This window comes from Podarcis raffonei, chromosome 2 (genome assembly GCF_027172205.1).
Source record: "Podarcis raffonei isolate rPodRaf1 chromosome 2, rPodRaf1.pri, whole genome shotgun sequence".
In the NCBI taxonomy this organism is placed as follows: domain Eukaryota; kingdom Metazoa; phylum Chordata; class Lepidosauria; order Squamata; family Lacertidae; genus Podarcis; species Podarcis raffonei.
Genome location: NC_070603.1, coordinates 52,512,572 through 52,539,278, shown reverse-complemented (window position 1 = coordinate 52,539,278; position 26,707 = coordinate 52,512,572). Strand labels below are relative to the sequence as shown.

The 26,707-nt window shown below is 42.7% G+C and overlaps 2 protein-coding genes across 2 annotated transcripts; both read right to left on the bottom strand.

The window, feature by feature from the left end:
• Nucleotides 1-228: 228 nt before the first annotated feature.
• Nucleotides 229-13,782, bottom strand: ATP6V0E1 (ATPase H+ transporting V0 subunit e1). The gene is made up of 4 exons (XM_053376620.1): nt 13,525-13,782; nt 10,993-11,040; nt 2,627-2,754; nt 229-642 (listed from the first exon to the last, which is right to left on the bottom strand). The coding sequence occupies exons 1-3, from the start codon at nt 13,626-13,628 to the stop codon at nt 2,661-2,663; spliced, it is 246 nt and encodes an 81-aa protein (XP_053232595.1). The 5' UTR covers nt 13,629-13,782; the 3' UTR covers nt 229-642; nt 2,627-2,660.
• A 2,279-nt stretch (nt 13,783-16,061) lies between these two features.
• On the bottom strand, nt 16,062-24,778 carry RPL26L1 (ribosomal protein L26 like 1). The gene is made up of 4 exons (XM_053376619.1): nt 24,662-24,778; nt 23,232-23,404; nt 21,876-22,016; nt 16,062-16,235 (listed from the first exon to the last, which is right to left on the bottom strand). The coding sequence occupies exons 2-4, from the start codon at nt 23,397-23,399 to the stop codon at nt 16,107-16,109; spliced, it is 438 nt and encodes a 145-aa protein (XP_053232594.1). The 5' UTR covers nt 23,400-23,404; nt 24,662-24,778; the 3' UTR covers nt 16,062-16,106.
• Nucleotides 24,779-26,707: the final 1,929 nt, after the last annotated feature.

Genomic DNA, 26,707 nt, shown 5'->3' with positions numbered 1-26,707 from the left:
TGTACTGCAGTTCCATTCAAACACTATGAAAGTATCCAAGTTCTCATAGTGGGTATTTCTCACAGCATACACACTTCATGAAGGGTGAGGCAAACTTCAGTGAAGCAACTGAACTGTTCCACACAGGCATGCAACCAATCATTAAGTCCCTAACTTTTCAGATGTTATAAAAGTGCTGAATATGCTTATGCAAGAACAACGTGTTCTAAAGAAAGCCAGAAGACTACATTAAGAAGAAAAGAATTTTATTTCAGATTTGAGGACACAATCATATTTCTTAAAGTTATCAGACACAGCATTCAGACTGTGCTTGTAAAACTGGATCAGCAGACAGTCTAGTATAAAAATTGGTAAGGCAAATAAATGCTCAGAGGCAATTCTCAATTCCATCTAGCCACTGTCAGTGCAGAGAAGAGGGATGGAATATTATTTATAATACTTGAAATTCAAGCACAACATTGTACTGAGTAGAAATATAGGTATCTATTAGGCACTTTCATACGTGAAAAAACAACAAGATTAGGCAAACATTTCTTTTAATAGAACAGACAGTAAGGCATTGAGCAGACGTGGTCGGATTCAAAGTACGTTAGAAGGCATCTGGATCAACAGGGCTTTACATAAAGAAAATCTCTTCATATCCTGCAAAGCAAAAAAGCAGTTTAGTTTCTTTCAGTGGCATTTTTAATTCAGCTATTAGTTAAATTCTTGCAGGGAGGTGTTATTATACTAAGCATCACAGTTGCTGCAAAGAAAATTTTACACTAATAGTTGAAGATCCATTTGGATCTTGAAAGGCTTACTTTCCAGACTCTACTCACTAAAACGTGAACCAATTGTGCAAAATGCAGTAATAAGTCAATACAAACTGTCAGCTAGAGTCCACTGGTATTAGCAGTATCAGAAAAAAAATAAGAGCAGAAACCAAGTACGTAGTGCCAGAATATCACCTTTGAGCAACAAGGCTAAATTTTGCCCCTACCTCCAAGTTAATTCCAATTCCTTAGTTATTGATATACCACCAATTTAATTTTCAAGTCAAGTTGTTACTTGGCAGGATGCACTGCACTATTACAAGCAAATACAGCCAGGTTCACTGCTGTGTTGCACGAGGCCTTTCTTTGTAAAATACAAGACTACTGCCAACTTGTATGAGTTGCTAAAAAAAGGGAAACCAGGCTCCCTATGCTCACTGCGGCCTGTCACTATCCCAATTCATTACAACCCTGATCTGAAAACACTAGAGCTTTGTTTCAAGGAAGCTTAACTGCAGACAATTAAACCATAACATCAGCCACCAGTTGTCCTCTGCTATTCAGCTTTTTCAAACAGAGGAAATTATAGTTATTAAGGTGAATCAGAGCTGCAAGATAAAACAGCAGGTAGAACCCTTTTGAACTATTGAGTTTCACCATTACAGAATCCACATTCCTGAAGTTGCTTCCTGCTGCAATTGTTCGTATGGCAAACTTCTTGGTGCATTGAGAGACGAAGACTTACTAAAACAACCCACAGCCCTGTCAAGCCTTAGCCAACATTGCAACAGCAATGTTCAACCACTGAACTAAAGCGGAGAGAATGGTATACCCCCCCTTATACAACACATTCCTCATACAGGAGGTTTGGGGGCACAGCTATTTTGTTCAATATTAAATAAGTAGACAGAATAAACACTGGATAATTGATTAGTGCCCCTTAGAGCAAAAGCTCTTTTTGACTCCAGGAATAGCAAGGCAAGAGGCAGGAAGAAAAGGGAGCCAGTGCCATTTGTTTGCTTGCATAGGAACAATTGCTTCTCACTCCCATGCAAGCAGACAATTCTTTTATTTTTGAACAAAAATTGAAGGGCACCACGTTAGCTACTCCACCTTAAAGACCATCATATTTGTTGAGGCATAAGCTCTTATGGACCACAGTCCACTTCATCAGATGCAGAAGTTCACCAAACTTTATGACATAACAAAATGCTATAAGCCTCTCCCTTCTTTTGCTGCAAGAGACTAACACAGCTCTCTTTCTAGAAACCCATAAACAGAAACTGGAATTTGCATTTTTGTAGCTCTGCAACAGACACGGAATATGGCATGGAGAAAAAACTTGCAGCATGAGCCAAAACCATGGGAGTCCAAGTTTTCATTAAAGAGAAAATGGCAATAGAGAAAGAATGGAAATTGTGCTGGCAGTTGAAGTACCAATTCCACTGGTTATGTAAACATTTGTACTAAATAATCCAGTATACTGCAATCATTGAGATAGGGGTCAAAGGGGCACTAGCATTTATAACAATCACACATGAAATTATGACAAGATCAACAAGTTCTATTGCTGCAATCTCTGCAACAAAGCAAGTTGGTTTCTTCTTGGGAGATAACTATCCTCAACTCAATAAAATGCCATGGCTTTTTCTGCATGTTGTGCGATAAAATAAAATGATGATAATAATAATAATAATTTATTATTTGTACCCTGCCCATCTGGATGCGTTTGAAAGAAAATACTCACTGTAACCCTTACAGGGTTGCTGTGAAGATAAAATGGGAGGTGAACCATGTCCACCAACCTGAACTCCTTGGAGGAAAAGTGGGATGTAAATGTAATAAATAATTTTAAAAGTGGCAATATTTACCCAGTCCACAAACTGCAGTAGAAGAGCACATCGGTTAAGGCCAGTGGTACCTTAGATATGTAATTACTTCACTTTTTAACTGTGGTCCAAAGAGAGGGTTCAGCTGAGCCAGGATTGCAATCAGCCAGCTGCAAGACAAGAGCAGACTATTAACAGAATGACTAAAATTTATCAGGATACCCAAGGAAGAGATAGAATGGCAACAGTTACTTAAAACTAGTGTCCAAACAAAACGTTACCAAAATTAAACTTTGAAAATAAGAGATAGCCATAAAAGTTTGAGCAACTGCCCATAAATCAAAGTGTACTGCCCTACTTCATTTCAAGTAATTCTCATGTTTTAACTAGGCAGATTCTCTTCCATTTTCACTGTTTAAAAAAGTGCTCTAACTCATGCAATCACCCAGGAAGTTCAATATGTATCAGCATCATTTCTATCAGCCTCCCCCAACCTAGGGCTCCTCCATATGTTTTGCAACTCCCCTCAGCCCCAGTCAGCATGGCCAATGGTCAGGAACGATGAGAACTGTAATAAAGAAAACAAATGGAGGAAGGCTGATCTACATACGAATTATGATTTCAAGTCTGGTAGTGCTCACACTTATGCAACCAGAACCACACTACCCACACTAAGTGGGAGGTATCAGCAAATTAGAGGTACCCCTGAAGATTATTTCTATACCACCCCTTCATAAAATATTGTACAGTCAGCAATATAAAAACATAAAAGGGATAGAACCACCTCTTTGTCCAGATAGGCAATTTCCAGGATCACTCTGAGAAGTTATTTTTTTAAATTTTCCCAGTGATGAAACAGAAAGCTACTCATAGAAATCAAAGGAGACACCCAAGATTTCTATGTAGCTGGAGCTGTGCACCAGAGTGTTCACTACACTTCGAGGAAGAAAAACCAGTCCAATGAGGACAGCTTTGTGGGCAAAGAATGCTCACTGACTGTTGGGGGAGACAAGACAGAAAGCCAGGGCGAGGGATGGGATGGAAAGACTCGAACCTTAAACAAGCACTCCACACTTTGATGCCGGGACCTACTGGTTCCCTCTAGTTCTCATGTTCAGAGGTGAGTAATGTTGTTTATGTAGCCAAAGGCACCTTCCACACATAAAAGGGGCATATGAGCAGGCCTGGAGAAACCAGAAGGTTTGCAACCCGGTAAAACAACCTAATAAGAACAGAGCATGCTGAACACAGAATGCTGAATGACAAGAGGCAATTGGAAAACTGGATGTGAGGAGTAATGGAATTAAGTATGGAGAAGGGCACGACTGACTGAACATGAACACTCCAGAGGGTAACATTTTGTTGCAGGTCTGACTGGTTTCTTCCAATATTAAAGGGCAACCTAAAAATACAGTCACTCAGCAGCCCTATTTGTCAGACCCATCATTTCTCTTGCTCTAATTGTAGTTTCACAGGGTTGGTGTGTCTTGTTTAGACATTGACATTGCTAGTGGACATACATTAGGTGCAGGAGACAAGTGTCAGAGGATTTTTGCATCAATGTTATACTTAAAAAAGCTTAAGTCTTCTACCCATGTATCTTTTATGACCACCTAACACAGAATGTCTTTTAAGAGTTTGTGAAGCTACTAACAATGGCTATAGAACAAAATGCATACTTCTCAGAGCAGTGACCATATTAGCGAAGCAGGAGGACTCAATGCCCCAGGAGCACACAATACATTTTGTAGCACGGAAAACACTTAGAAAACTGCAACACATTTATTTCTGGGTTACATATTTGGTATGTTAACAACAGCAAATAAGAAAGGGCTTAAGAATCTCTTTAATTTGTACAACATTACTGTGTAGCTAAATGTTCAGTGCACAAAACATTTTGTGAACACACAGGCACATCTAACTGCTAATTCTAGAATGCTATAGAAGGAGGAGGAAGAGCAAAGCGGCTTTGTAATGTGAGCTGCTACAGATGCAGAGTGCTTAGGCAGTCATGGAAAATTCCACACAAACCTGGATGCTTCGACCAGAGAATGAAACGCAGGTCAGCTGGGAAAGAGAAGGAAAAGCCATAGCAGACAGAGAGAGACAGGCAATACAGGATTAATCCTATTCAGAGTTCATTGGACAAATTTCAGTACTGCTCTTAATTTTACAGATTAAACAGCCACAGCAAAATTAATGCACACTTTCAACACTCATTATAACAGGAGTCCTGACAAAATCTAGCATTTTCATCATGGATTGCTACATATATAGGATGACATCCTCTTTGATCCCTGTAGTTTCCCTTGAAATCATGTAATCATAGAATTGTAGAGTTGGAAGGGATCCTGAGGACCATCTAGTCTAACCCTCTGCAATGCAGGAATAATGCAGCTGTCCCATACAGGGTTTGAACCTGCAAACTTGGCATTATGAGCACCACACTCTAACCAACTGAGCTATCCGACCATTATTCTACAAATATGATTACTCATGTTTGGAGTCCCAACTGACATATTTGTGACCAGAAGGAAGCTTAACCCATATCAAATAGTCACGTAGCAGTGTGTATATCATACACTGTCTCTTTCTCTTTATATAACCAGCATACATTTTGCTTGTTTGCTTACTGTTTGCTCTTCTTAGAGCGTGCTATAGGTCAGCACTTTTCACACTGTGTCCCAGAGAACCCATGGGGTTCTTCAGAAGCAATCAACAAAGGGCAGAGGATTTCCTGAAAGGCAGCTTCTCTGCTGTTACCATTCTTCCTCCACAATGTACAGCCACAAACAGTTATGAAGGCATTCTATGGCACGTGCTCAGTTCTCAAGGGGTAACAGCAAAGACCAAAAAGCACGGCCAGTTAGTTTCCTGCTCCAATGGAATGTGGAACGTATTCTCAGTTACACACACGGTTCTGTGACAGGCATGTCAATGTGAAAAGGATTCCCTGAAAGTAGACATTTTGAAAACAGAAAGAACACATACGCTCCTATAGGTTTATCAGGATGCCATAGGTTGAAATAAACTCCCCTTGTGGTGCCTGATATTTGGCCTTTTCAAATGATAATCAGATTTATTTTTTATAAGTAATTACAAAGGTTTGTATCCAATGCTAGTCTTACTCAGGGTGGACCAACTGAAGTTAATAGGCATGGCTAACTTAGGTTCATTAATTTGAATGAGTCCACCCTGAGTACGGCTTAGTTCGACACAACCCAAATTGCCCCAAATTTTGAAAATCAAAAAATAAGGTACTATAACAGCAGAAAACAAACATATAACAGGGCAATCTGTACAGCTACTGTATGTAATCTAGCATGTGACCAAGAGGCAAGCTATCCTGTTTCCAGATTAATCATGGAGCTCCCACAAACCTTAGCCACAGCTTCTTTCCTGGTGGAGGTTAAGACACTCCCCCGCATGCAAGTTAGTCATGCCTAAACCAAAAATGGATGTTTTGTGCAGCAAGCATAGGGCAGTTTCGGGCCACAGTAGTACTGATTCCTGCAGATTTCAGGTAAGCCCATTACAATATTTTCCACTGGCATCCTCACCATTATCTAGTACAGTAGTAGTTAACATATGGCTCTCCAGATGTTGCTGGACTCCAGATCTCATCAGCCCCAACAGGCTGTCAGGGACAATGGGAGTTGTAGTCCAACCACATCCAAAGGGGATACAGATTTCGCACCCCATTTCTAGTACAGTGGTACCTCAGGTTAAGTACTTAATTCGTTCTGGAGGTCCGTTCTTAACCTGAAACTGTTCTTAACCTGAAGCACCACTTTAGCTAATGGGGTCTCCCGCTGCTGCCGTGCTGCCGGAGCACGATTTCTGTTCTCATCCTGAAGCAAAGTTATTAACCCGAGGTACTATTTCTGGGTTAGCGGAGTCTGTAATCTGAAGTGTCTGTAACCTAAAGTGTATGTAACCCGAGGTACTACTGTATACATGATGAAAGCAAACAAGTTACAAGTGCACTCTGAATACAGAATTCACCTACCCAGAGCTGTGCTACTAGGTACAAGGTGAATGCCGTTTCATTTTCAAAAGCAACCTTGCTGGAAAATTACTCAAGACAGAAATTACAAGGCAGCCTTAATGATCAGCACCCAGATTCAGACTTTGTTTTATCTTTGATGGGAGGAGGTCCCAAGAACTGACAAATGAGAGAACCACAAAGTTGTGCTCTTTGCCAAGACTGCCATAAAACATTTTGCCCATCAATACATATGAAGGATATGTAATGAAAAAAACTATTACAACAGTAGCAACGAAGACATATGCAAAATGCATATGCTACATTAGTAACATCTCAGTGTTGCCAAAAGCACTGCCATTCACAATTACCATTGATTTTGGATGCCACGCTTCCCACCTGTTCCAAAATAGTAGAAATATTTAAATATGGGGGAAGTGAAGATTTTATTATGAAATAGTAGCCACACATAATTATTTGGGGGAGAAAATCAGTTAACATAATTGCATTCTAAATCTCCCTTGAAAATAAGGATTAGCATTTGGTGTTAACCTACAGAATAGATGTGCAGAAACTGAGCTGAAATACAAAGCTAAAGAGGTGAAGTAGAAGATGTACTGCTCTTGCTTGGGAAGCAGAGGAAGAACTACTGAACTTCCACTGTTAGGCAGGGCCAGCTTATCTGGCTCTACAACTTAGGAATTCTGCACCATACTGATGTCACCTTCACCAATTCTGATTGTTCACAAGGACAAGGGGAGACCCAAGTCAAAAGGAAGCCTAGATATCAACAGAAGCTTTATATATGGAGCTTCCCTTCCTTCTACTCTATTGAGAAGACACCTTTCTGCATCATTGCATGCTGTAATTTTTAGATTTACAGAAGATAATTAAAACGGTTGACCAGGGCCCATTTATGTCCTCGCCCTACACTCCTTATTGAATCAAAACATATAATGACTGATACAGGGTTTGTTTGAGCAGTGCAGTACTATTTTAAAAACAAGAAGAAGTTATGTTTGGAATGTCAGATGACAAGATCCATTTGTTCTACTGCCATTCACATATGTAGCCCATGGTGGCTATTGAAGGCGGTTATAATAGCATTTAATCTAGCTTAGGTTCCAAGGAGGAGGAAGATAGAGCTAGTCATTGTTTCCTTGAAAGTGTAAAAAAACTCTGTGGACTCGGTGGTCAACTGAATAAGCTACATTTTAGTATGTTATGTCACAATGTTGATTTTGACATTATGAGAAGCTGTATCTAATTTTGAGAAGTAGTTAAATAACTTTACAATTGTTATTATACAGCCTATTACGTTTATGTGTTTTTTCAATTAGATTTGCGCAATATAGGCATTCTAGTGGTTTTGATTTTTATTCCTTGAAAGTGTATGCAACATGGTCACCTCTCAGCTAGCAGCAGTGCTTACTCCTAAGTGGGGCTCTGTGAAAATGCAAACTAAGCCCAAAGCCACTCCCATGGAAGTCCAGTTGTAATCATGTCCCACATTGCAAGATGCTATTTTCTCACTTGGTGTTGTGAATGCGGACACTGTTTATCAAAGCCTATGATAAATTTGTACCAAGCCATGGAAGTGCAATGGGCAGCCCTTGTATGTTTTTACAACTGTGGAAAATTACCCTGAAGCTATATATGAGCACCAAGCTGTTCCCACCACATACATAGTGGTATTGATTTAGCTGGTATCAGATTCATAAAGAAAACACATGGATGGGTGGGGAAGAAAAAGATTTAAAAAAGGAGTTCGCTCAAAAGGATCTCAGTGTTCCTCCCTTGACTCCTTATCTCCATCCCATCTCGTTTTTTCCTCAAACCTCTTACTTTTCACCTTAATCCTATAAACAGTTTTTAAAAAGAAAAGAAAAAACTAGCTCCACAGAGCTATAGGTACTATATTGTAGCTTTGTAGACCTGGATTCTTTCTTTTTTTTTTGTAAAGATGACCCTATTTACACAAAGGGAATATTGCAAAAAGCCCTGTGCACCATGACACTTAGGCCCCGCCTACACTTCTAAAGTATTGTACAGTGGTACCTTGGTTTACGACCTTAATCCGTTCAGATGTAAACTGAAACCGGTCGTAAACCGAATTGCACTTTCCCCAATGAGGCCTCCCGCCGCCGGTGCCCTTCCATCGTTCGGATTCCGGTCATAGACGGAGGTAAAGTTCACAAACCAGGACACTCTTTCCGGGTTTGCAGAATTCGTAAACCGAAAAATTCATAAACTTGACTGGCCGTAAACCGAGGTACCACTGTATTGGAAACTAGTTTGTTAAGGGCGCAGGGAGCTGTTAGGAGACCTCTAGTCACCTCAGAGCTACATTCCTCAGAGTGGTACAACACTACCTTCTCGGCAGTGGGACCCGCCCTGTGGAATGTCTTTTAGAAGACATCTGAAGGCAGTCCTGTTTAGGGAAGTTTTTAATGTTTGATGTTTTATCATGTTTTTAATATTCTGTTGGAAGCCAACCAGGGGGAAACCCAGCCAGATGGGTGGGGTATGTATGTATGTATGTATGTATGTATGTATGTATGTATGTATGTATAAATAAATAAATAAATAACTATTATTCTTCCCTCTTCCCAGGGATCTAGGAACTGTATAGCTTCTGTACTGCAAGGTCAGCACTCAGCCCTTGATCCCAACAACACAGGAAGCTCTCATGTGGGTTAAGATGTTGGAAGTCTCATGATACTATCTGAGTCAGGTATTCTGAAATTTTAGTATCACTTACACAGTTGTACCCCGTAGCTAGTTCTGACTGCTGTATTTGCTATGTACTGAATCCTAGCTCCACTTTTTTGGGCTGATGGGGGGGGTCTTAGGGAGGCTTATGTGCTGTCACTTGGGACCCCAGGTGGCAGAAGTGCTGCAGCTGCCAGCTTACACTCACCTGGCACTGCCAGGCAAGATTCCTTGAGAGCACATGGTTAAGGGGCAGCCACCAGCTCCTCTCCATGAGCAATACTATTCACTCCCATGGCAATAGCTCTGTAATAGGCCAGGAGGCAAGCTCTACTACAGTTCTACAAGCTCTACTGTAGTCTACTATAGTGTCATGGCTGCTGCCAAAGCCACCAGCTCACAACAAGTTAACAAGCAGAAGGAGAGGTTCTCCACTGTGGAATCACTGCTGCCTAAGGCCCAGGTGGTAGGAGGAGCTGAGGAGGGGGAGGGCAAAGCAACAGCTTTGCTGTGATGGCTTAGGCCCCAGCAAATGCTTCACTATATTGGGTGCTGACACCAGGTCTATGTGTTTACCCACCTTTTTCCTGGTTTAGTAACAACCCCTTCTTCCTTCTTTCCCAGACAACATCCCACCACGACAACTGCTTTCTAGAACTCTTTATGGCTGGATGTCCATGCAGAAAGTATTGTCAAAGTCATGTATTTGACAGGATGTTTAATCATAGCAAGGAATTTGGGGATAAAATAGCCTTTTGATCTACCTGCTTAGCAAAAAAGAGAAAACATACATGCCTGTAAGTGACTAACCTTAAGTTGTCAGAACTTTTTACTGCCTACATGCATCTATATTTGTGCTTTGAATAAAAGCAAAGGAAAAACAAAGACATCCTGGTGTGATGCATTTTTAAGTTAGCCAGGTCACAGCTTCACATCCATGAGTCTTTGGGTTTGTTGAACCATAAACAAGCAGGATGTACTTGCACAAAACTTGCTTGCCCTAGCACTAAACCAAACACAAACAGGCCTATACCCCAGGGTAGTCTAGCTAAAGCAAGGCAGTTCTTGATGGAAGCATGCTGACTGTAAACACTGCAAGATGATCAATCTAGACTTTGTGTAAGCAAAAGCAGAGGCAAATTCTTCAGATTAAACTAGCACTACACAATGGTATTCTAGCTGACTAGCTTCCTGTTAGTACAGAAGATCAGTTTACTCCCATGTGGATAAGCTGCATTGCTGAACTAGGAGCCTGTTAGCTGGTAAAACTAGGCTGAAAATTTTGTTATGGTTTACTGTTTTAGCAATACTCTGAAAAGTCATTTTAAAGCAGAAATACAGGAAGCAGAAATGGTTTAAACACATTTCCTAGAAAAGGAGGAAGCACAACTATTAAGTATTAAACAGCACAGAAATCAGAAGGGTGATAAGACTTCAATTTCTGCATCCCAAAAGACTCATGTACAGTCAACTCTATTATAGAAAACTTAATGTTCCCATCATTTATGATACCCTGGTTAAGAACTAACAATTGATTTACATCAGAGAACTATATAAAGTTCTTTATCCTACATAGTATGTTCATATTTTTGCAAATCAGCCAATCACATCAGAAACCCAGCCAGGTTACTAAAATAAAAAAGGCATTGTAGTTTTGTGCTATCAAAGATTTGGCTACATCTGGACTGAAAGGAGAAAAATGGATACTTACAAGAGGTAGCAGCAGACAGCACATGTCACCAACATTGTGTTAATAACACTGTAGAAAGAGGGGGAAGAAAGAAATGGTTGACAAAATGGAAGCAATATTTACATACTTTCTTTGGACAAAAGAAAAGAAACACAGCTGAATAGTTTCTCAGTTTTTTACACATGCAGACAGAGGATGATTCAATGTAAATCTATTGCAATAACAATAATAATACTTGAACATTCTAAGGTGCTTCATACATACCAAGATTATTTTCATATCAGGAATCCTCACAACCACCATGTCAGGTAGGTCAGGACTCTCCCTACATTGAAGATGGGGGAGTGGGGGGACTGAGAGACGGTAGATTGCTAGGTGCCATCTAGTAAGTTCAAAGTAATACCTGAACTAGTGATTTCTAGGTTCACAACTCAAGTCTCTTGGTCATTACAGTACTCGCAGTAAATTAAAGCTACCCCACAGCTGTAGTTTCAGATAACACATCTAATTGTTTAGAATCAATTCTCAAGGTTCTGCTTACTCCATGATCCCAGTTGTGAAATTCAGTATCATGTAAGATTAATGAGCACCATAAGAAACTCGGGTTTAATTTTTTCCTCTCTTCTATTTTAAGCAACATATTTTGAATCTATATAACTGAATGATTGTTTTAAATGCAATGTGTATCCTGCCCTGAGATCAATGCATATAAGGCAGGCCATAAATATTTTAATAAATATGATCCTAAAGCACCATCTGTCAAAATATTTGCACCCAAGTCTGTTGTCCTGTCCTCAACCCACCAGTGCTAGATTCTGACCCACCAAGAATTTAGAGCACCCTGTTTGCAAAGAGGCTGTTAGTACCAATGCTAAAAACAATATAGACCACTAAGAGAAGTAGGTCTTCAAATCAGGACAGGAGATGAAACCTTTGCATGAATAAATATAAATTCAAAATAGATATCACAAGTTGGGTGCTTGGATACTACTGCCTAGGCCTCTTGCCTAGGTAGCGAACATGGGATATGTATTAAAAGGGAACACTTTTTACTCTGGTGTATCTAACCAACACCTTAAAAGCATAAAATGCAGCACTGAGCTGAGCTGCACTTAGTTCTGCTCACATTTCATTATATGGTTGAATCACTAATTCAAGACAAAGAGAATGCAGTGAAAAAATCATTTCAAGCTTGTTAAGTATGTGGGGAGGAAATCCCCCTGCCTCAATAAATGTCGTAAAGCCGGGAACATTGAGTGGGAAAGTGTTTTCAGAAATGCAGGCCACACAATTGATTTTTCCTGTTTAGAAAGGAAAACGTTGACAATCTCTAGCTATGGAAGCTAATTTCAATCTTAGCATCAATTATGGCTTATGCCAGAAACACAAACACTGTTCAGGCCCACTTCTTAAACCCGACTCATAATGCAACTTAGATGTCAAGACACCTACTGCTAATTGGGTGTTATTGTGCTGCTCTCTCTTAGGTCTAACTGCCTCCCTGCCCCATATGTTATCATTCACTGTTTTGTAGGTTTTTGCTGAAAAACTATTTATACATTTCAAAGAAATAAACTAGTACTGTTGCTGGTAATCCTAGCTGGACATTCAGCACCAGTAATGGAAATGTAGAAAGAAAGAAAATCCTCAATGGCACTGGAAGAGGAAGTTATCAGAGAGGAAAATGTGGTTCAATAGGAAAATCTTATTTCAAATCACAAAGAAAACCTCCAGGATGAACAACCAGAATGCACTTAGGAATTCAGCAGTTTGGTTAATGGATTAATTACAAACGGAACTAGCTTATCCACCTCATAGTCTTCGAATTAGGGGAAAGAGTTACACACAGCAGACGGAAAAGATAAATTATCACAAGACTGCGACATGGTTGTTAAATGACTGTGACATCTGACCCCTCTTTTACAAAGCAGCTATTCCCAGAATATCTCAAACAATATTCCGTTTCAAGAGATAACGCAAAACAGTGCATTTGACTCGGGGGCTGCTCCATTTGAAACAGGTTAACTTAACACGGGATGGGTACTAAAATAAAAGGGGGTCGACGCTGGGAAATCCCAAGGGAACTCCAGCCGCGTCGCAGGTGTAGCTGCTTCTGAATTGACACCTGCCACTCAAAAAGTGCCAGTGCCGCACAGAAGCTCCCAGAAAGGCTGGCAGGGCCGGCGCTGCTATGGGAAGCGGGGTGGAGGTGGGAGAAGAAAAAAAAAGGAACAGGAAGAGGAGGCACAAGGGAGAAAGAAAGGAAGGCCGCAACTGGGGTTGCGCGAGGGCAGTTGCTCACTGCGTCGCATCCTCCGAGAACGTAGAACAACAGGCCGTGGAAAAATGCGAACTGCGAAAAAACCGCTTTAGTTCCCCTCCCAGGCCAGGAAAACGGCTATTAGGCAGACGGAGGCGGAGGTGTAGCCAGAGCACTGCAAGCTCCCACGGCCGGCCGGTTGGGGCAGCCAGGCCTCCTGGAAAAGGGCCGCCCGCCACCGGTCTCCCTTGCCGAGAACGTCCCGTCCCCTCACGAAGCCTCCGGGCACTTACCCCCGGTTAGGCCCCTTGGGCACAAACCACGGCACGACGCCGCCGACCACCGCCCAGAACACGCTCATGACGGTGATGGGCACTGCGAGGCCGCCGTACGCCATGGCCGGGCTCTTGCTCGCTCCCTCCCTCCGCCGACTACGGAGCTCTTGCCTCCGCCGCCGCCTCCACTATGGCGATTTCTACGCCACCTCGCAAGTCACGCCCTCTCCCGGGAGCACCAGCCAATCAGGGGCTCCCGCAGCGTGAGGGGACGGCGCACGTGAGGAGGCTCTCCCTCCTTTTCCCCGCCCACTTTGGGCCGCGAGCGAATCCAGATGCGAGCGGGGGTTGCGCATGCGGTCTCCCGGCGGCCTGCTGTGCCCGTGGAAGCTCCCCCACCCTACGCGCTCTCTGCGAACCACGTTCCCTTCGGAACTGCGCCCGCCCGTGTCCTTATTCTGCGTTGCTTCCCACACGCGGGCGGAGGCATGCACTGCCTCAGCTTTCCCTCCCTCTCGCCCCAGTGCTGTGCCTTGTTATTACCCATGCCTAGCGCCACCTCGTTCGTTGCAAGGTCGCTCAAGTTTAACACTACCACTATATGCATATCTGCTCGGAAGACCTACTGCTTTTAAAGGAATCTCAGAATTGTTGAGTCGAAAGGGATCCCAAGAGTAATCTACTCAAACCCACTGCAGTGCAGGAATCACAAGCAAAGAATCTCTGACAGATGGCCATCCTACCTATTTAAAAAGAGGTTCCACCGTCAAACAGTCCTAAGGCTTAGTCCGAATCTCCTATTTGAAGCCATTCAAACTGGAGACTCTTCAGAGTCCCATGGACTGCAAGAAGATCAAACCTATCCATTCTTAAGGAAATCAGCCCTGAGTGCTCACTGGAAGGACAGATACTGAAGCTGAGGCTCCAATACTTTGGCCACCTCACGAGAAGAGAAGACTCCCCGGAAAAGACCCTGATGTTGGGAAAGATTGAGGGCACAAGGAGAAGGGGATGACAGAGGATGGTTGGACAGTGTTCTCGAAGCGACTAGCATGTTTGACCAAACTGCGGGAGGCAGTGGAAGACAGGAGTGCCTGGCGTGCTCTGGCCCATGGGGTCACGAAGAGTCGGACACGACTAAACAACAACAAATCATAGTATCTCTAAGTCTCTTCTCCAGGCTAAACATAACTCCCTAGAAGTTGATTTTCATTCTTAGGGTTTGTCTTAATTTGCAATTTATTTCATTGGGCCACCGTGGATTTTAGTTAGTAGGGCAGTTTATCAATTTTTGCCCTATGTCCAATTTACAAAATGATGCAATCCTCACTCCTCAAATTAAAAACCCAAGTATTTAGCTTTCTTGTCCAGGTGCATCATTTTGGTTTTACTTTTCCCAGTTTTAGAATATATTTAGGCAGTGCAAATAACGGTAATAGAATCCCCAATGTCTGGTTCCCAGAGGTATTTGCTGGCTCAAAGGTCCTTCTGTGAACACAAGGCACCAATTGGATTGCATGCGTGGAATTCTCCTCTGACACCCCCTTAACCTTCTATCATGTGTGTTGCTACAAGGTTTTCACTGAGCTATCCACCACGACCAAGATAATTCTCTAGCTAACTGCAGCTAGTAGAGCCTTCAACATGTAAGTGAAGGGGTTGTGGTTTTGCTGTTGTTGTTCCAGTATGTGTCAGTTTATGCTTGCTTATACTGAATTTCATCTGCCATTTTGCTGCCCATTCACTCCCACTGGAAAGTTGTTTGGTATCCTGAATCACTTGGTATTCTCCCAAAACTTTCAGCTCAACACCAACTCCAATTATATATGAATAATTTATAAAGTGGGGGATCACACTGCTTCTCATTGTTATGAAAACTATCAATTTACTCCTCCCCATTGTTTCCTGCTGTTTAACCACGAGGTTCCATGCAACCATTGTTTTTACTTGAGAACCTTTGTTATAAGCCTTCTTTACACCCTCCAGGGCCAGGCCTACTGACAAATGATTTTTAAAGGTAACAATATAACTGAATACCGATTATAATGTCTCAAGCATGCAAATCCCTTCCTCAGTAAGACCAGTTTTTCTATATGCTTAATAACTCTAATAGACACAATTTAATTCAGAATTGCTGCTAGTCCAAAAAGCCTGTAATTTATTAGCTTCTCCCTAAACTGAACCATTGGACTCTGCATGAGTGTCCCTGCTTTTTTTATTGTAGTGGTAAGCTGTATTCTTTTTAAAATAATCCATTTTTGCATTTAATTGGACTTAGAGCTTGCATGTGACCACAGCTATTTGACTGTTTCAGATGTTCTTAATGAGAAATATGATTCAGGCATGACTATCCATTCAACATTTTCTGCAGTGAATACATCTATTTTTAGTGGCAAGATCAAAACAGATGCTGAGTAAAATTTGAATTCCCTGCAAAGGAAAATCTGCTATATATCTTGCTCCGTAATTCCTGCTGGCAGAGGAAGGCGAATTCCTACCTAATGCTGTTGCTGTCTCTGTCTTATGTTAAGATACAAAATGAGAACACTTGCAGGTTAGATTTTATTGAAACTTTAATGGGTTTCACAAAAGAGTCCATTTTACTCTTGCATTTTCTCTATTGTTTCCTCCTTGTACTTTCCTTTCTCTTTGCCAACTTGGCGAGACTTTGCTTTACGTTCCAAGATTTTCTTACGATCCTTGTCCAGCTTTAGTTTTGTAATCACCACCTAGGGAGTCAAAATAAACATTTTATTAAAATATTTATATCCCATCTTTCTGCTCAAAAAACTTGTCAATACAACTCAGAGAACAAAAACAAAGCAAGTATGAAAAATAAAACTTTCCCCCAAAATCTATCAAGTCTACAGTAGAACAACTCAAGAACAAAAATAAATAAGCAGCCAGTATTTTCAGAGAGGGAATTTCACAAACAGGACACCAGCATAGCAAAGGCTCTCTTCTGAGTGCTTTGATTTGTAACTAACTAGAAAACAGGGACTGTTAACTGAAAATTGCTGAATGGCATTAACAACCTAGCTGCCACACATTAATTCCACTCCCAAGTGACATCCTGAAAGGAAATGCAATCTATTCCAAAGAGGCCAAACACCACTTCTCTTGTTCATGGAACCACCCTATACGACCAATTGTCTGGATTGACAATTTATTAGTTCTTATCCAGACCATTACTGACACCAGACACTTGGGCAGAATGTTCACTGTCACTCCTGAATCTGATGGAAAGGAGAAAAGGGTTGAATAATTTCAGTATTATGACAACTCATGCAAACTTATGACAGTCACATTGCGCATCTGAAACTCAATTAATGTCACTTGGGAGTTTGAAAGTGGACTGGGGGAACCCATAAGCACTTCCAAAGTTACAATTTGGAACAGTCGCTCCAGCTCCAAACTCAAGCAAAGGACTGGGGCTTTTGTTTGTCATGTTATGCATGAAACATCTAAAGAACCACAACAAAACTCAGGGTGATATCCCTACCCATTCCCTAATTCCAATGTCAAGAACAAAGCTAGGGCTCATCACTACTGCTACGGCAAGTATGGTGAGCAGAATTATGCACTATGGTTATTGTAAAACAACGAACATGGCTTAAAAATGAAATCTCCTGAGCACTGAAGCAAAGCAACAACATTAAGAAGAAATGTTGGTTTTTAAAGGCAATTGTACTAAATAGGGAGCAAGCCAATTATCTGGTGAAATCAGCATTAGGCTCCCAGGGATATCTGACCAAAAAGGCAGTCAGTAGACAGTATGTGACCAGACAACCAGCGTAACAATGTACAATCATCAAAATTGTCAGGGATTAATAAGGGTTAATTTAGCAGAGGCCCAAACAATCCCTGAAAAATGAACCACCTTCTGTCTGAGAGCACATCCATCACAAGCATCCCATTCTCAAGCTGCAGAAGCCGGAATTTCTCCAAGCAACAGTAACATAATGGCCTCAGGTAACATTTGCTTATTATGCACGAATACCCTAATTGGTGCTTGGGATTAGCTTCATCCCACCACTCAGATGCAGATGATATTTTTCCATCTAATTTGATTAGAGTAATAACACTGCAGTACTGATACCTAAGCAGTAAAAACAGTAGCAAGCATTGTTTCTAGTCTAATGACTCAGTATAAAAGTTCTAATAGTTCATCCTCAAGTATCTACAAATTGGAAGTATGCAAGCACTGCTTATCCTTACTTGGTATGGCAATTTTAATAGTATTTTTGAGGAATTCTCAGAAAAAATACAGGCTTCTTCCAATAATTCTCCAACTTGGTGGTAGTTCCTCCACCACTTCCAGCTCTCTTGTATGCCAGTATCATTGGCTAGGCTCATCAAGCAGCATGGTGGAGGGAGACGGAAGAGAAGAGGGAAAATGGCAGCCAAGAGGATTTGCTTCTGAGTATGTTTGAACTCTCTAGTTCCTAAAAATTATAGGAACCCTAACAATTATTCATTTTTATTCCTTCTACTAGATGAGTCACAGAGGAAACAGTTTTGGGCTTTAATCTCAATGGGTTTTTTCCTTCTCTCCCCCACACTGTCTAACCTTGCAACTTGGTAAATTTGCAATGTGGAAAGAGGGAAGTGGAGGGAAACTGGAAAATGGGAGGGCTGGATTGAGCTTTATGAGCAGAGGCCAAATCTCAGAACTAGGAGAGCTCATTTAAGAACTTCTCTGTTACTGGGTAGAAAGCAATATTCATGTGAGTAAACTTGCCTACTTCACTTTACAGCATGAAAGAATACCAGCACACAGTAACAGGGCACTAATGTCAGCTTTTTGCTATGTGCTATTCTCAGTTTATATTTTCTCAAAATAAATCCTACTCTTACTGGCATAACATACATAGAGCTAATCTTGTTACTGAGCAAGAAAAAGCTTCAGCCAAGATACAATATATGGTGGCTGCTTTGAGTAAGGCCTGCAAAGGATAACATAACAAATTTGGAACCCACCTAAGTTAGGCCTAATGTCACCCAATTGAGCTTCAGGGTTAAGTGGGATCCTGTTTCCCAGTCCCTAGCACACTGGCTCACTACAGTGGTACCTCGCAAGACGAATGCCTCGCAAGACGAAAGGGTTTTTCGTTTTTTGCATTGCTTCGCAAGACGATTTTCCCTATGGGCTTGCTTCGCAAGACGAAAACGTCTTGCGAGTTTGTTTCCTTTTTTCTTAAAGCCGCTTTGAAGAGGTGCAGTTGCGACGGACCATGCTTTGCAAGACGAAAAACATCGCAAGATGAAAAGACTCGCGGAACGAATTAATTTTGTCTTGTGAGGCACCACTGTATACCACAACAACTTGTATGTAAATTGTAGCGAGGCCTTAAAACTTCATTCAACGTGATGTAAAGTGTCTTTTTGCCAAGGGAACAATGCACACATGTCTCACTTTTTTCCCTTATTAATTCGCCCCAAAGTATTTCATCAAGGCATGATAAACATGCCAGCTTTTTCTTGGAAGAAAATTAATTTCATGCCTGACAAGCATGATACATCCCACAAGCCTTGATCACCACCATATTTCTGACAACAAAAACTGATTTCACATTCCAAAAGTGGAATGTAGACAATAAGCATGACAATGTCCTCACTGTCTGTATTTTTCCCATGTGTTTGGGGGAACGAAAGCAGCTCTTCACTAACTCTCCACCAAGCAAAGGAAGAAAGGCAGATTTCCAAGGTACACACTGGCCATGTAACAAAGTGTTTTAGATGTCAAAATCAGCACTTCAAATTATGGCAACAGGAAACCAGTAAAATTCCTGCACCACTGATATAAATGTGTAGATGAAAGCTACTTATTTTATCAAAGCACCATGGCCAAGGCCATCAGTGCCCTTCCAGGCAATATGGCCTGCCAACAACCACTCTCTCAAATCTTGTCTGAATTCAATGCTATAACAGACCCAACAGCATCCAGTCCCTCATCATGGAATCTGAATGAGATGAAAAAAGTGAACTTCTTTGATGCCATTGCTATGAAAGAACAAACATCGGCACAATGCTGGCACAATTTGCACTTTCCCAAATCTTAGGGAAAATGGATGAATCAGTTAAAATATTCCAGGAACAGCATATCTGGAGTGAGTTCATGCAGTCCCTGTCCACACAAGAATCAGGAGGTATTCTGTCATGCAGAGACAGAGCAGACTAGACTGGATTGTGTTACTGCTATGGAAGTTCTGCTTCTGCCCCAGATGCACCTCCTCCTCATCAGCACTACTCTTTGGAGCAATCAACAATCCCAATCAGTAAATATTGAGAAAGCACAGCAATTATCCGGAGTTTCAAGAGGAACAGTTAACATGCTTTTATTTGTTCTAAACATGTTTAACATATTAACAAGAGCAAACTTGAAGAGCCAGAAAGTCTTAAGTTCCAAAACTTCCACACAACCCCCAATCAGCACTGCTAGAAGTTCAAAACCAATCTGCTGAAGCTGGTTGTGGTTCGAGGACCCGACCCCCACGAAGTGAAATTAAGACACAAGGACAAGTGATATAAGGTTGATGGGCTAGAAAAGGCCACAACTTTATTGATTACAGCAATGAAAAGGTATTGGCTTAGGCATTGGATCGAAACAAGTGGGTTTATTCACCAGTAGGTGGAGCCTGTTGATGCTAATCCAACTATAGGCTCACCCCTGCTGTCACCGAGGGTCGTGCCATGGCCTCCCGCCAAGCAGGCATCGGACAGAATACACGACCGCCAGATTCCTTTAACGGAATACCCCTAAAAATTGAAGGCATAGGCGATGGCCACACCTAGCACTTCGACACACAACACATTATTCCAATGCCTAACCGCCACCCGAGCCAAAGGCTCGCCACCAATACCCTCAAAGCTGCAACCAATCCCAGATGCTTTTGATGACACTAGCTAACCAAATGTCGTTCCCCAAATCTGATAGGTGGACACCGTCATTCCGGTATAAAGTTTGGTCGCCGCTCCGGATACGGTCATGATAAATGACTTGGCCATACATAAAGCGCACCCAACGGGCTACCGCCCGGTTTACGAGTTTCCTGGTTCTTTCAATGGCCATACAGCTTTGCGCACCGCGCCAAACAGTTCTTTTCAGGAAGGAGGACCAGAACACCGTCGTTCTGGGACACAGGGCTGCAAATGCATTCAAGTCTCTTTTTATGCTCCACAACAAGTCCACACTCCTTCTGTTAGCGAGGTCATTCTCCCCCAAATGAATCACAAGGATGTCGGGAGGGCCGAACTTGGCTACTTTCTCCCACAGCAATGGCATCAGCTCTTCCCAACGCATGCCTCTTCTCGAAAACCAGGAAACTCGAACGCCACAATGAGGAATGAGGCCAGGGAGAGGCTGGCACTACAGCAAAAGGCTGCTGAACACGCCCCTTCCGTGGCACCTGGTTGGGTGGCCATCGGGGGGGGGGGCGTGAGTGCCAGCCAGGTGAGCTGGAGGCAGGGGGCAACGCCCCCTGCTGGGCGGTGCTCGGGCTCCCGCCCACAACCACTCCCCTCTGTTTCAGGGAGGAGAGTCTTTTTCATCCTACACTACTTGTGTCTTTCCTGGTTTAGCATATACTAGACAATCCTTGATATATGCCTGCTTCATATTATGACTCTGGATATGCTCTAATAAGCTTCATTAATCTTTGACTGAAATTTATACTTTCTATAATTAGTTATCAAAATTCTACTATCCCAGTAGCTTTGTAAAGTTTCTAACTTAGGCTAGGTCAGATGCCTTATTCTCTCAATTATGATTCTCTATTTTTTCATAACGCTATAGACGTCAACCTTATAATCACTAAATGAAGTACAGTTGTACTTTGGAAGTCGAACGGAATCTGTTCCGCAAGTCTGTTCGACTTCCAAAACGTTGAAAAACCAAAGCACAGCTTCTGATTGACTGCAGTAACCTCCTGCGGCCAATTGGAAGCCGTAGAAACCCTGATGGATGTTCAGCTTCCAAAAGTAGTTCGCAAACCGGATCAGGATTTGCGACATTCAGGAGCCAAAATGTTCAGGAACTAAACTGTTCAACTTCCAAGGTATGACTGTATATATTAAGTGCTGTAAAGTGACAGGTACTTTTCTATGGATTACATTCTTTAACCACCACATATGAAAGTTTTAGTGTTTTGAAAAAGATCCTTGGATTGTTCCAAGTTTTGGTCTCCTGACGTGCCTCTTTTTCTTGATGATCATGCATGTTTAACAACTGTTGTTGGGGAAACAAGAGAGTTCTGATTGCAGAACTAAGTAACGCCAGTTATCTACAGCTACCAGGATTGCACTCTATTTAACAGAATAATTCAAGAAACATGAGCATTTCCCTTGCATACCATCTCAGCCAAGATTACCTTGCTAGGGTGAATGCCGACGTGTACAGTTGTGCCATTGGCTTTTTCACGCTGTACGCGTTCAATGTAGATGACATACTTCTTTCTGTATACCTGGACTACCTTGCCGATCTGCTGCCCTTTGTAATGACCCCGGACGACCTACAAATAAAAAATTTAACATACTCAGGTATCATTGTTATACACGGTATTGTAATCACCTTTCTACAGCAGAGAACTTCATGCACTAATCATTGGATTAAATAAAATGCCACAGGAAAGACTTTCTCTTACACAGGCCAGGCAGGAAACTAGATTCAGGGACAATAAGACTGATACAATATTAAATATTTACTATATTAAAAAGTTTTTATTGCAAACACCCACAGTACATTGCTAACCTGAAAACTGAATTTGTTTTTTCACTCGAACGGAAATAAATCTGCACATCAAAAAAGCACAATTTCCAGCCATGTGCTGGAAGGCAATCTTAAAACCTTCATTGACTTGCTTGTGCATTACTCCCAGAGTTCCAGCAATTCCTCTCACTCCTATGAGGATAAGTTGTCATAACTGACCTTCATCCCAAAGACAAGGAGACAGCTCGGGCAATTAAGATGCCTTTCATGCTATGCTCTTTTTCAATAGCACAATGCTACTATGGTAGGTTTCTTCTCCTGAGGGTTCACTTCAGACCACAGTTCCAGATTGTAAAAACCAGACATTGGGATTGTACCATGGGAACACAGCCACCTTCCTCTTCCTGATGTTGGCTAATTTCCCTCTTCCTGGTTGCAAGTAACAAGTCCACCATGACATCCAAATCTGGCAAACTATGGCTGGCACAAACAATGAATGCTAACAAATTCTGGTTTGAAGTTTGTTTGCATACCAGTTTCCAATTCTGGTTTTCACTAAGCACTGTTTGACCTATTTGGACATCACTACAAACTAGGAAAGAAGAGGTAAGAAGAGTGCAGAAATTTGTTTGCATGACATGACTCTTACCCAATTTTAATTGATTAAAATTAAAGGGCTTTGATAGTATGGCAATCAGCCAAACTACACTTGATCTGAAATGCCACAGACACACTTGCTGTTTTTGCTTCCACACATTGGCATAAAACAGCTTCTTATGTGGGACAGCACCCACACATTGCATTAAAGGTGACCACCTAAAATTGCTGCTTGAGTGAACTGGGCCTGATCTCCATGCAGTTTAGAATTTGGTATCTGATGCATAAGGAAACCCACAAAATGTTGCTTAGAAATTGTTTTCAAAACTAACCATTTACCTCGCTGACGTCTATTGCCTTTATTAGTTGAAAACAAAACCATTATTCTTCGCAGAAGAAATCAATAACTCAAAACACATACTTGGACTTCGTCATCCTTTCGGATGGGCATAGAACGGACATTGTATTTCTGCCTCAATTCCTTGGAAAGGGGAGAAGACATGATCTTCCTGCGAATGTGAGATGGCGCATTGAAGTGCCGTTTGCGGTTCTTGCTGCGGTCTGAGGTCACAAACGGATTGAACTTCATTTTGACTAGAGGAAGAGAAAAAAATATGCACACCTAATTATTCACACTGAAGTCTAGCAAGGAAAAACGACTACCAATCATTCCTCAATAAAACAGTATCAAAAAAATGTAATAATTGGAAAGGAGTGCCCCCAAACTCAAAAACATGTTAGCAGCCAAGGTCTCAAAGATACTTTTGCACTTTGGATATATCCTGAGAAAGTTAAGGCAAGCAAGTCTGAGACATTTGGAGCTGTGGGGGTGCAGGGTTGTGAGCCTGACACTGGAATGTCAGGCTTACAAGACCTATATAAAGCTCAGTTATAACCTGGACTCTATTAATGTCCTGTAAAATGTTTCTTTCACAGCACTGGAGTTATAAGCTTTCAGCGCAATATTTCTTAAGGCCCATATAACAATTTATTTGGCATTCTGGCTTAGTCATTATTGACTATATTCTGGCCATGATAAATCAATGTCTGCTCTACTATTATATTCATGCTCATGCAATAAAAGTTCAAGTTGCTCAGCTGAATTGAAACCAGTAGCAATGTGTATCAGGAGAAATAATTCTTGCTATGTTCAGTGTTCATTATGCCCCAAAAAGTGTGCACAGGATTTTTAACAGTGGCAGCTACAACACTAAAATAATTGGGACAAGCAGCAGACTCCCAAGAGACGGGGATGGAATAAAATTAAACATCTCAATACCCCAGTAAAACGCTGAGAGAACATAAGCAGTAGTATGGAAAGTCAGGCTCAAAGACACACACGGAACAGCTTTATCAGGTTCGATCAGCATTTAGGTAAATTGTGATCCTACAGACGTTGGATTCCAACTCCCATCAGCCTGACGCTGGGAGATGTGGCTCCGCATTATGCGGAAGGGAAAGCATCCAGACACTCCAACTCGTATTACTGGATATAGGAAGCCGTGCAACAGATGAAAAGAAAGCACTCCAGCCGTCTCAGTCCCCATAACCTGGGAATGCGTTCCAACGTGAGGCCTTCTATCCACTTTCCCCCTCCCATCCCCTCCTCAGACAGCACTTCCACCGGAGAGCATTATGGGGCGAAACGCACCACTGCCAGGCATTCCCAGGCCCCAAACCGGCCACGGAAAGAGGTGAGCAGATCAGACGGAGAAACCGGTTCCTCCCGCCTCAAATATAGGAACCACTGCGACGCCCCCTCCACCCCGCATGCTCCCCGGTAAACTGCAACGGGGTCTCGGCCGTCAGTGAGCAGATGATAACAGATTACAATCCTCCTTCCATTCTTACCCGCTGCTGCCTCGGCTATGGCCGCCCGGAAAGAGAGGTCGATTCTACTTCCGCCGGTGCTGGTGAGAGCTCAGCTCTCGCGAGAACGCCACCCGCTTCTGAGAAACGTCGACAAAACGGAAGCGCAGGAGGAACGGCCTGCGCCCCCGCGCGTCCTTCGGGGGAAACTGCAGCAGGAGCTGATGCAGGGCGCTGCTTGCTTTGACTGCCGTGCCTCGAGCGAGCGGAGATTTGCAGTCCGGAGGAGAAGCGAGGCGCGCGGAGGGAGACCCTGAAGTCCGCTGCTGTAGGGAATGCGAAGGCTATCCCGCTCCTGGGCTGAGCCCACTTTCCGCCAGGGGACAGAAAACTAGTGAGACCAGCGGATTAATGTCCCGCCAGCAGCGTGGCGTATTCGTATGCGCTCGCTTTGATTTCTAAACATTTTGTTCTCCTGCTATCTTTGCACACTTGAAGCAGCCGCCGTCCCATACACTTTTAAAGGAGCCCCACACCTCGCCCGTGCTAGCTGTCCTCGCAGCTACGAGATGGCCAGATGCAAAAAGAGAACAAAAGCTCCTTTCCATTTAAGTAAGTCTCCAGGGAAGATTTCAGCCTCCGCAGCTTGCAATGAGAAAGTACACCTAACAGTAGTATTGCCTCTTCTGCACAACTATTGGAGGGGCAGGCAGGAGCCCTTGCCCTCTTTCTGCATCTGGACAGCCTGTGATGAATTTGTGAATTTGGTTCCAGCAGGCCCTCACAGAGGTCCAGGGCACTTCTGGTCTTGAGATCCGTAGCCACAATTAAAAAAGGATTGCTTTGGTTTGATACAGTTTCTCCATAACTGTATTTACACTAGTCCATCATCCTCCACAGTTGGAGGCAGCAATCCTCCAAATATCAGTTGCTAGAAAGCTCGGGAGGGGAAAGTGCTCTTGTGCTCATGTTTGGCCCAGTCGTTTCCCCACTGGCATGGCCACTGAGAGGGCAGGATGCTGGACTAGATGTGTCATTGGCCTGATCCAGCAGGCTCTTCTTATGTCCTGATCATTGCACTGTAAACATTGGCTGGTTCAACAGGCAGGGACAGGGACGGACAATGGGGCAGGAAGGAGGGGGCTCATGTCTGTAATAAATGACATGGGGCAGGCGGGGGTGGGGGGAAGGCTCTTTCCATGCATGGCAATTTTAGGCCTCTGGTGAGAGCAGAAGAGACTTGAAGGGGCTGGTGGAATGGGGGGGAGGTTTAAAAGTGGCATTTGGATGAAAAGTGGAACAGTACACTTTCCTCCTCAGAAAAACCCAACCTCATATCCATGTAAGAAAGGCACAGGGAGACAGAAATGAACACTCATGTATTATTTTCAATTTGATTTTTGCAAATGGAAAAAAAATGTATAAAATCCATCCAAATATTAAACAAGATACAGGAAGTTACAAGATCCAGTTTTACACCAATATAACAAATCATTTCGTAAGAAAGATAGGGGGAATTCTAAAGATGTTTTATCAACAGCATGAAGGATTCAAAATCAGTGAAGAAAGGGCTGTTGAGGGGGGGGGGGAATCAGTGAGAATTTCAATCAGAGAAAAGTTGCTATCTTTCCAACACCATAGCAGAGTGAAATTTTCACACAGACATACTGGGCAGATGAAGGCTGTAATCCCAGGGGTGGGGGGATGTAACCTGTGGCCCTCCAGATGGACTTTTGTCAGCTCCAGCCAGGTGAACCCACTATAGGGGTGTGTGGGACCTGCGACAAATCACGATGTGGGGCCCCTCATTGCCCTCACCTTGCCGCTTTTCCTCTTCCTGGTGATGGTGGTCATGGCAGCCTCTCTCCTGGCTTAGTTTTTGTGGTGATGGTGGTGCCACCACACTGAAAGCAACAGCGGTAAGGCTCTCCCAGCTCCTTGCCTCCCCTCTAGGAAGGGAGGATGTGAAGAGCCTTGGCAGGTTGACAGGAGGGCTGGTCAGCTGGCAGTGCTGCTAGCCATGGCTGCCAATACCACCAAATAGCAAGTCCTGGGTCAGGCTCCCCACCACCACCACCACCAAAGAGA

Coding starts and splice junctions, on each gene's coding strand:
- ATP6V0E1 (XM_053376620.1), bottom strand. CDS start 13,628: ATGGCGTACGGCGGCCTCGCAGTGCCCATCACCGTCATGAGCGTGTTC. Junction 11,041..13,524: donor CCCAAGGGGCCTAACCGGGG/GTAAGTGCCCGG, acceptor CTCTTTCTACAG/TGTTATTAACACAATGTTGG. Junction 2,755..10,992: donor GCTGTCTGCTGCTACCTCTT/GTAAGTATCCAT, acceptor CTTGTCTTGCAG/CTGGCTGATTGCAATCCTGG.
- RPL26L1 (XM_053376619.1), bottom strand. CDS start 23,399: ATGAAGTTCAATCCGTTTGTGACCTCAGACCGCAGCAAGAACCGCAAA. Junction 22,017..23,231: donor GAAAGGATGACGAAGTCCAA/GTATGTGTTTTG, acceptor TTTTATTTGTAG/GTCGTCCGGGGTCATTACAA. Junction 16,236..21,875: donor TCGGCATTCACCCTAGCAAG/GTAATCTTGGCT, acceptor TTGACTCCCTAG/GTGGTGATTACAAAACTAAA.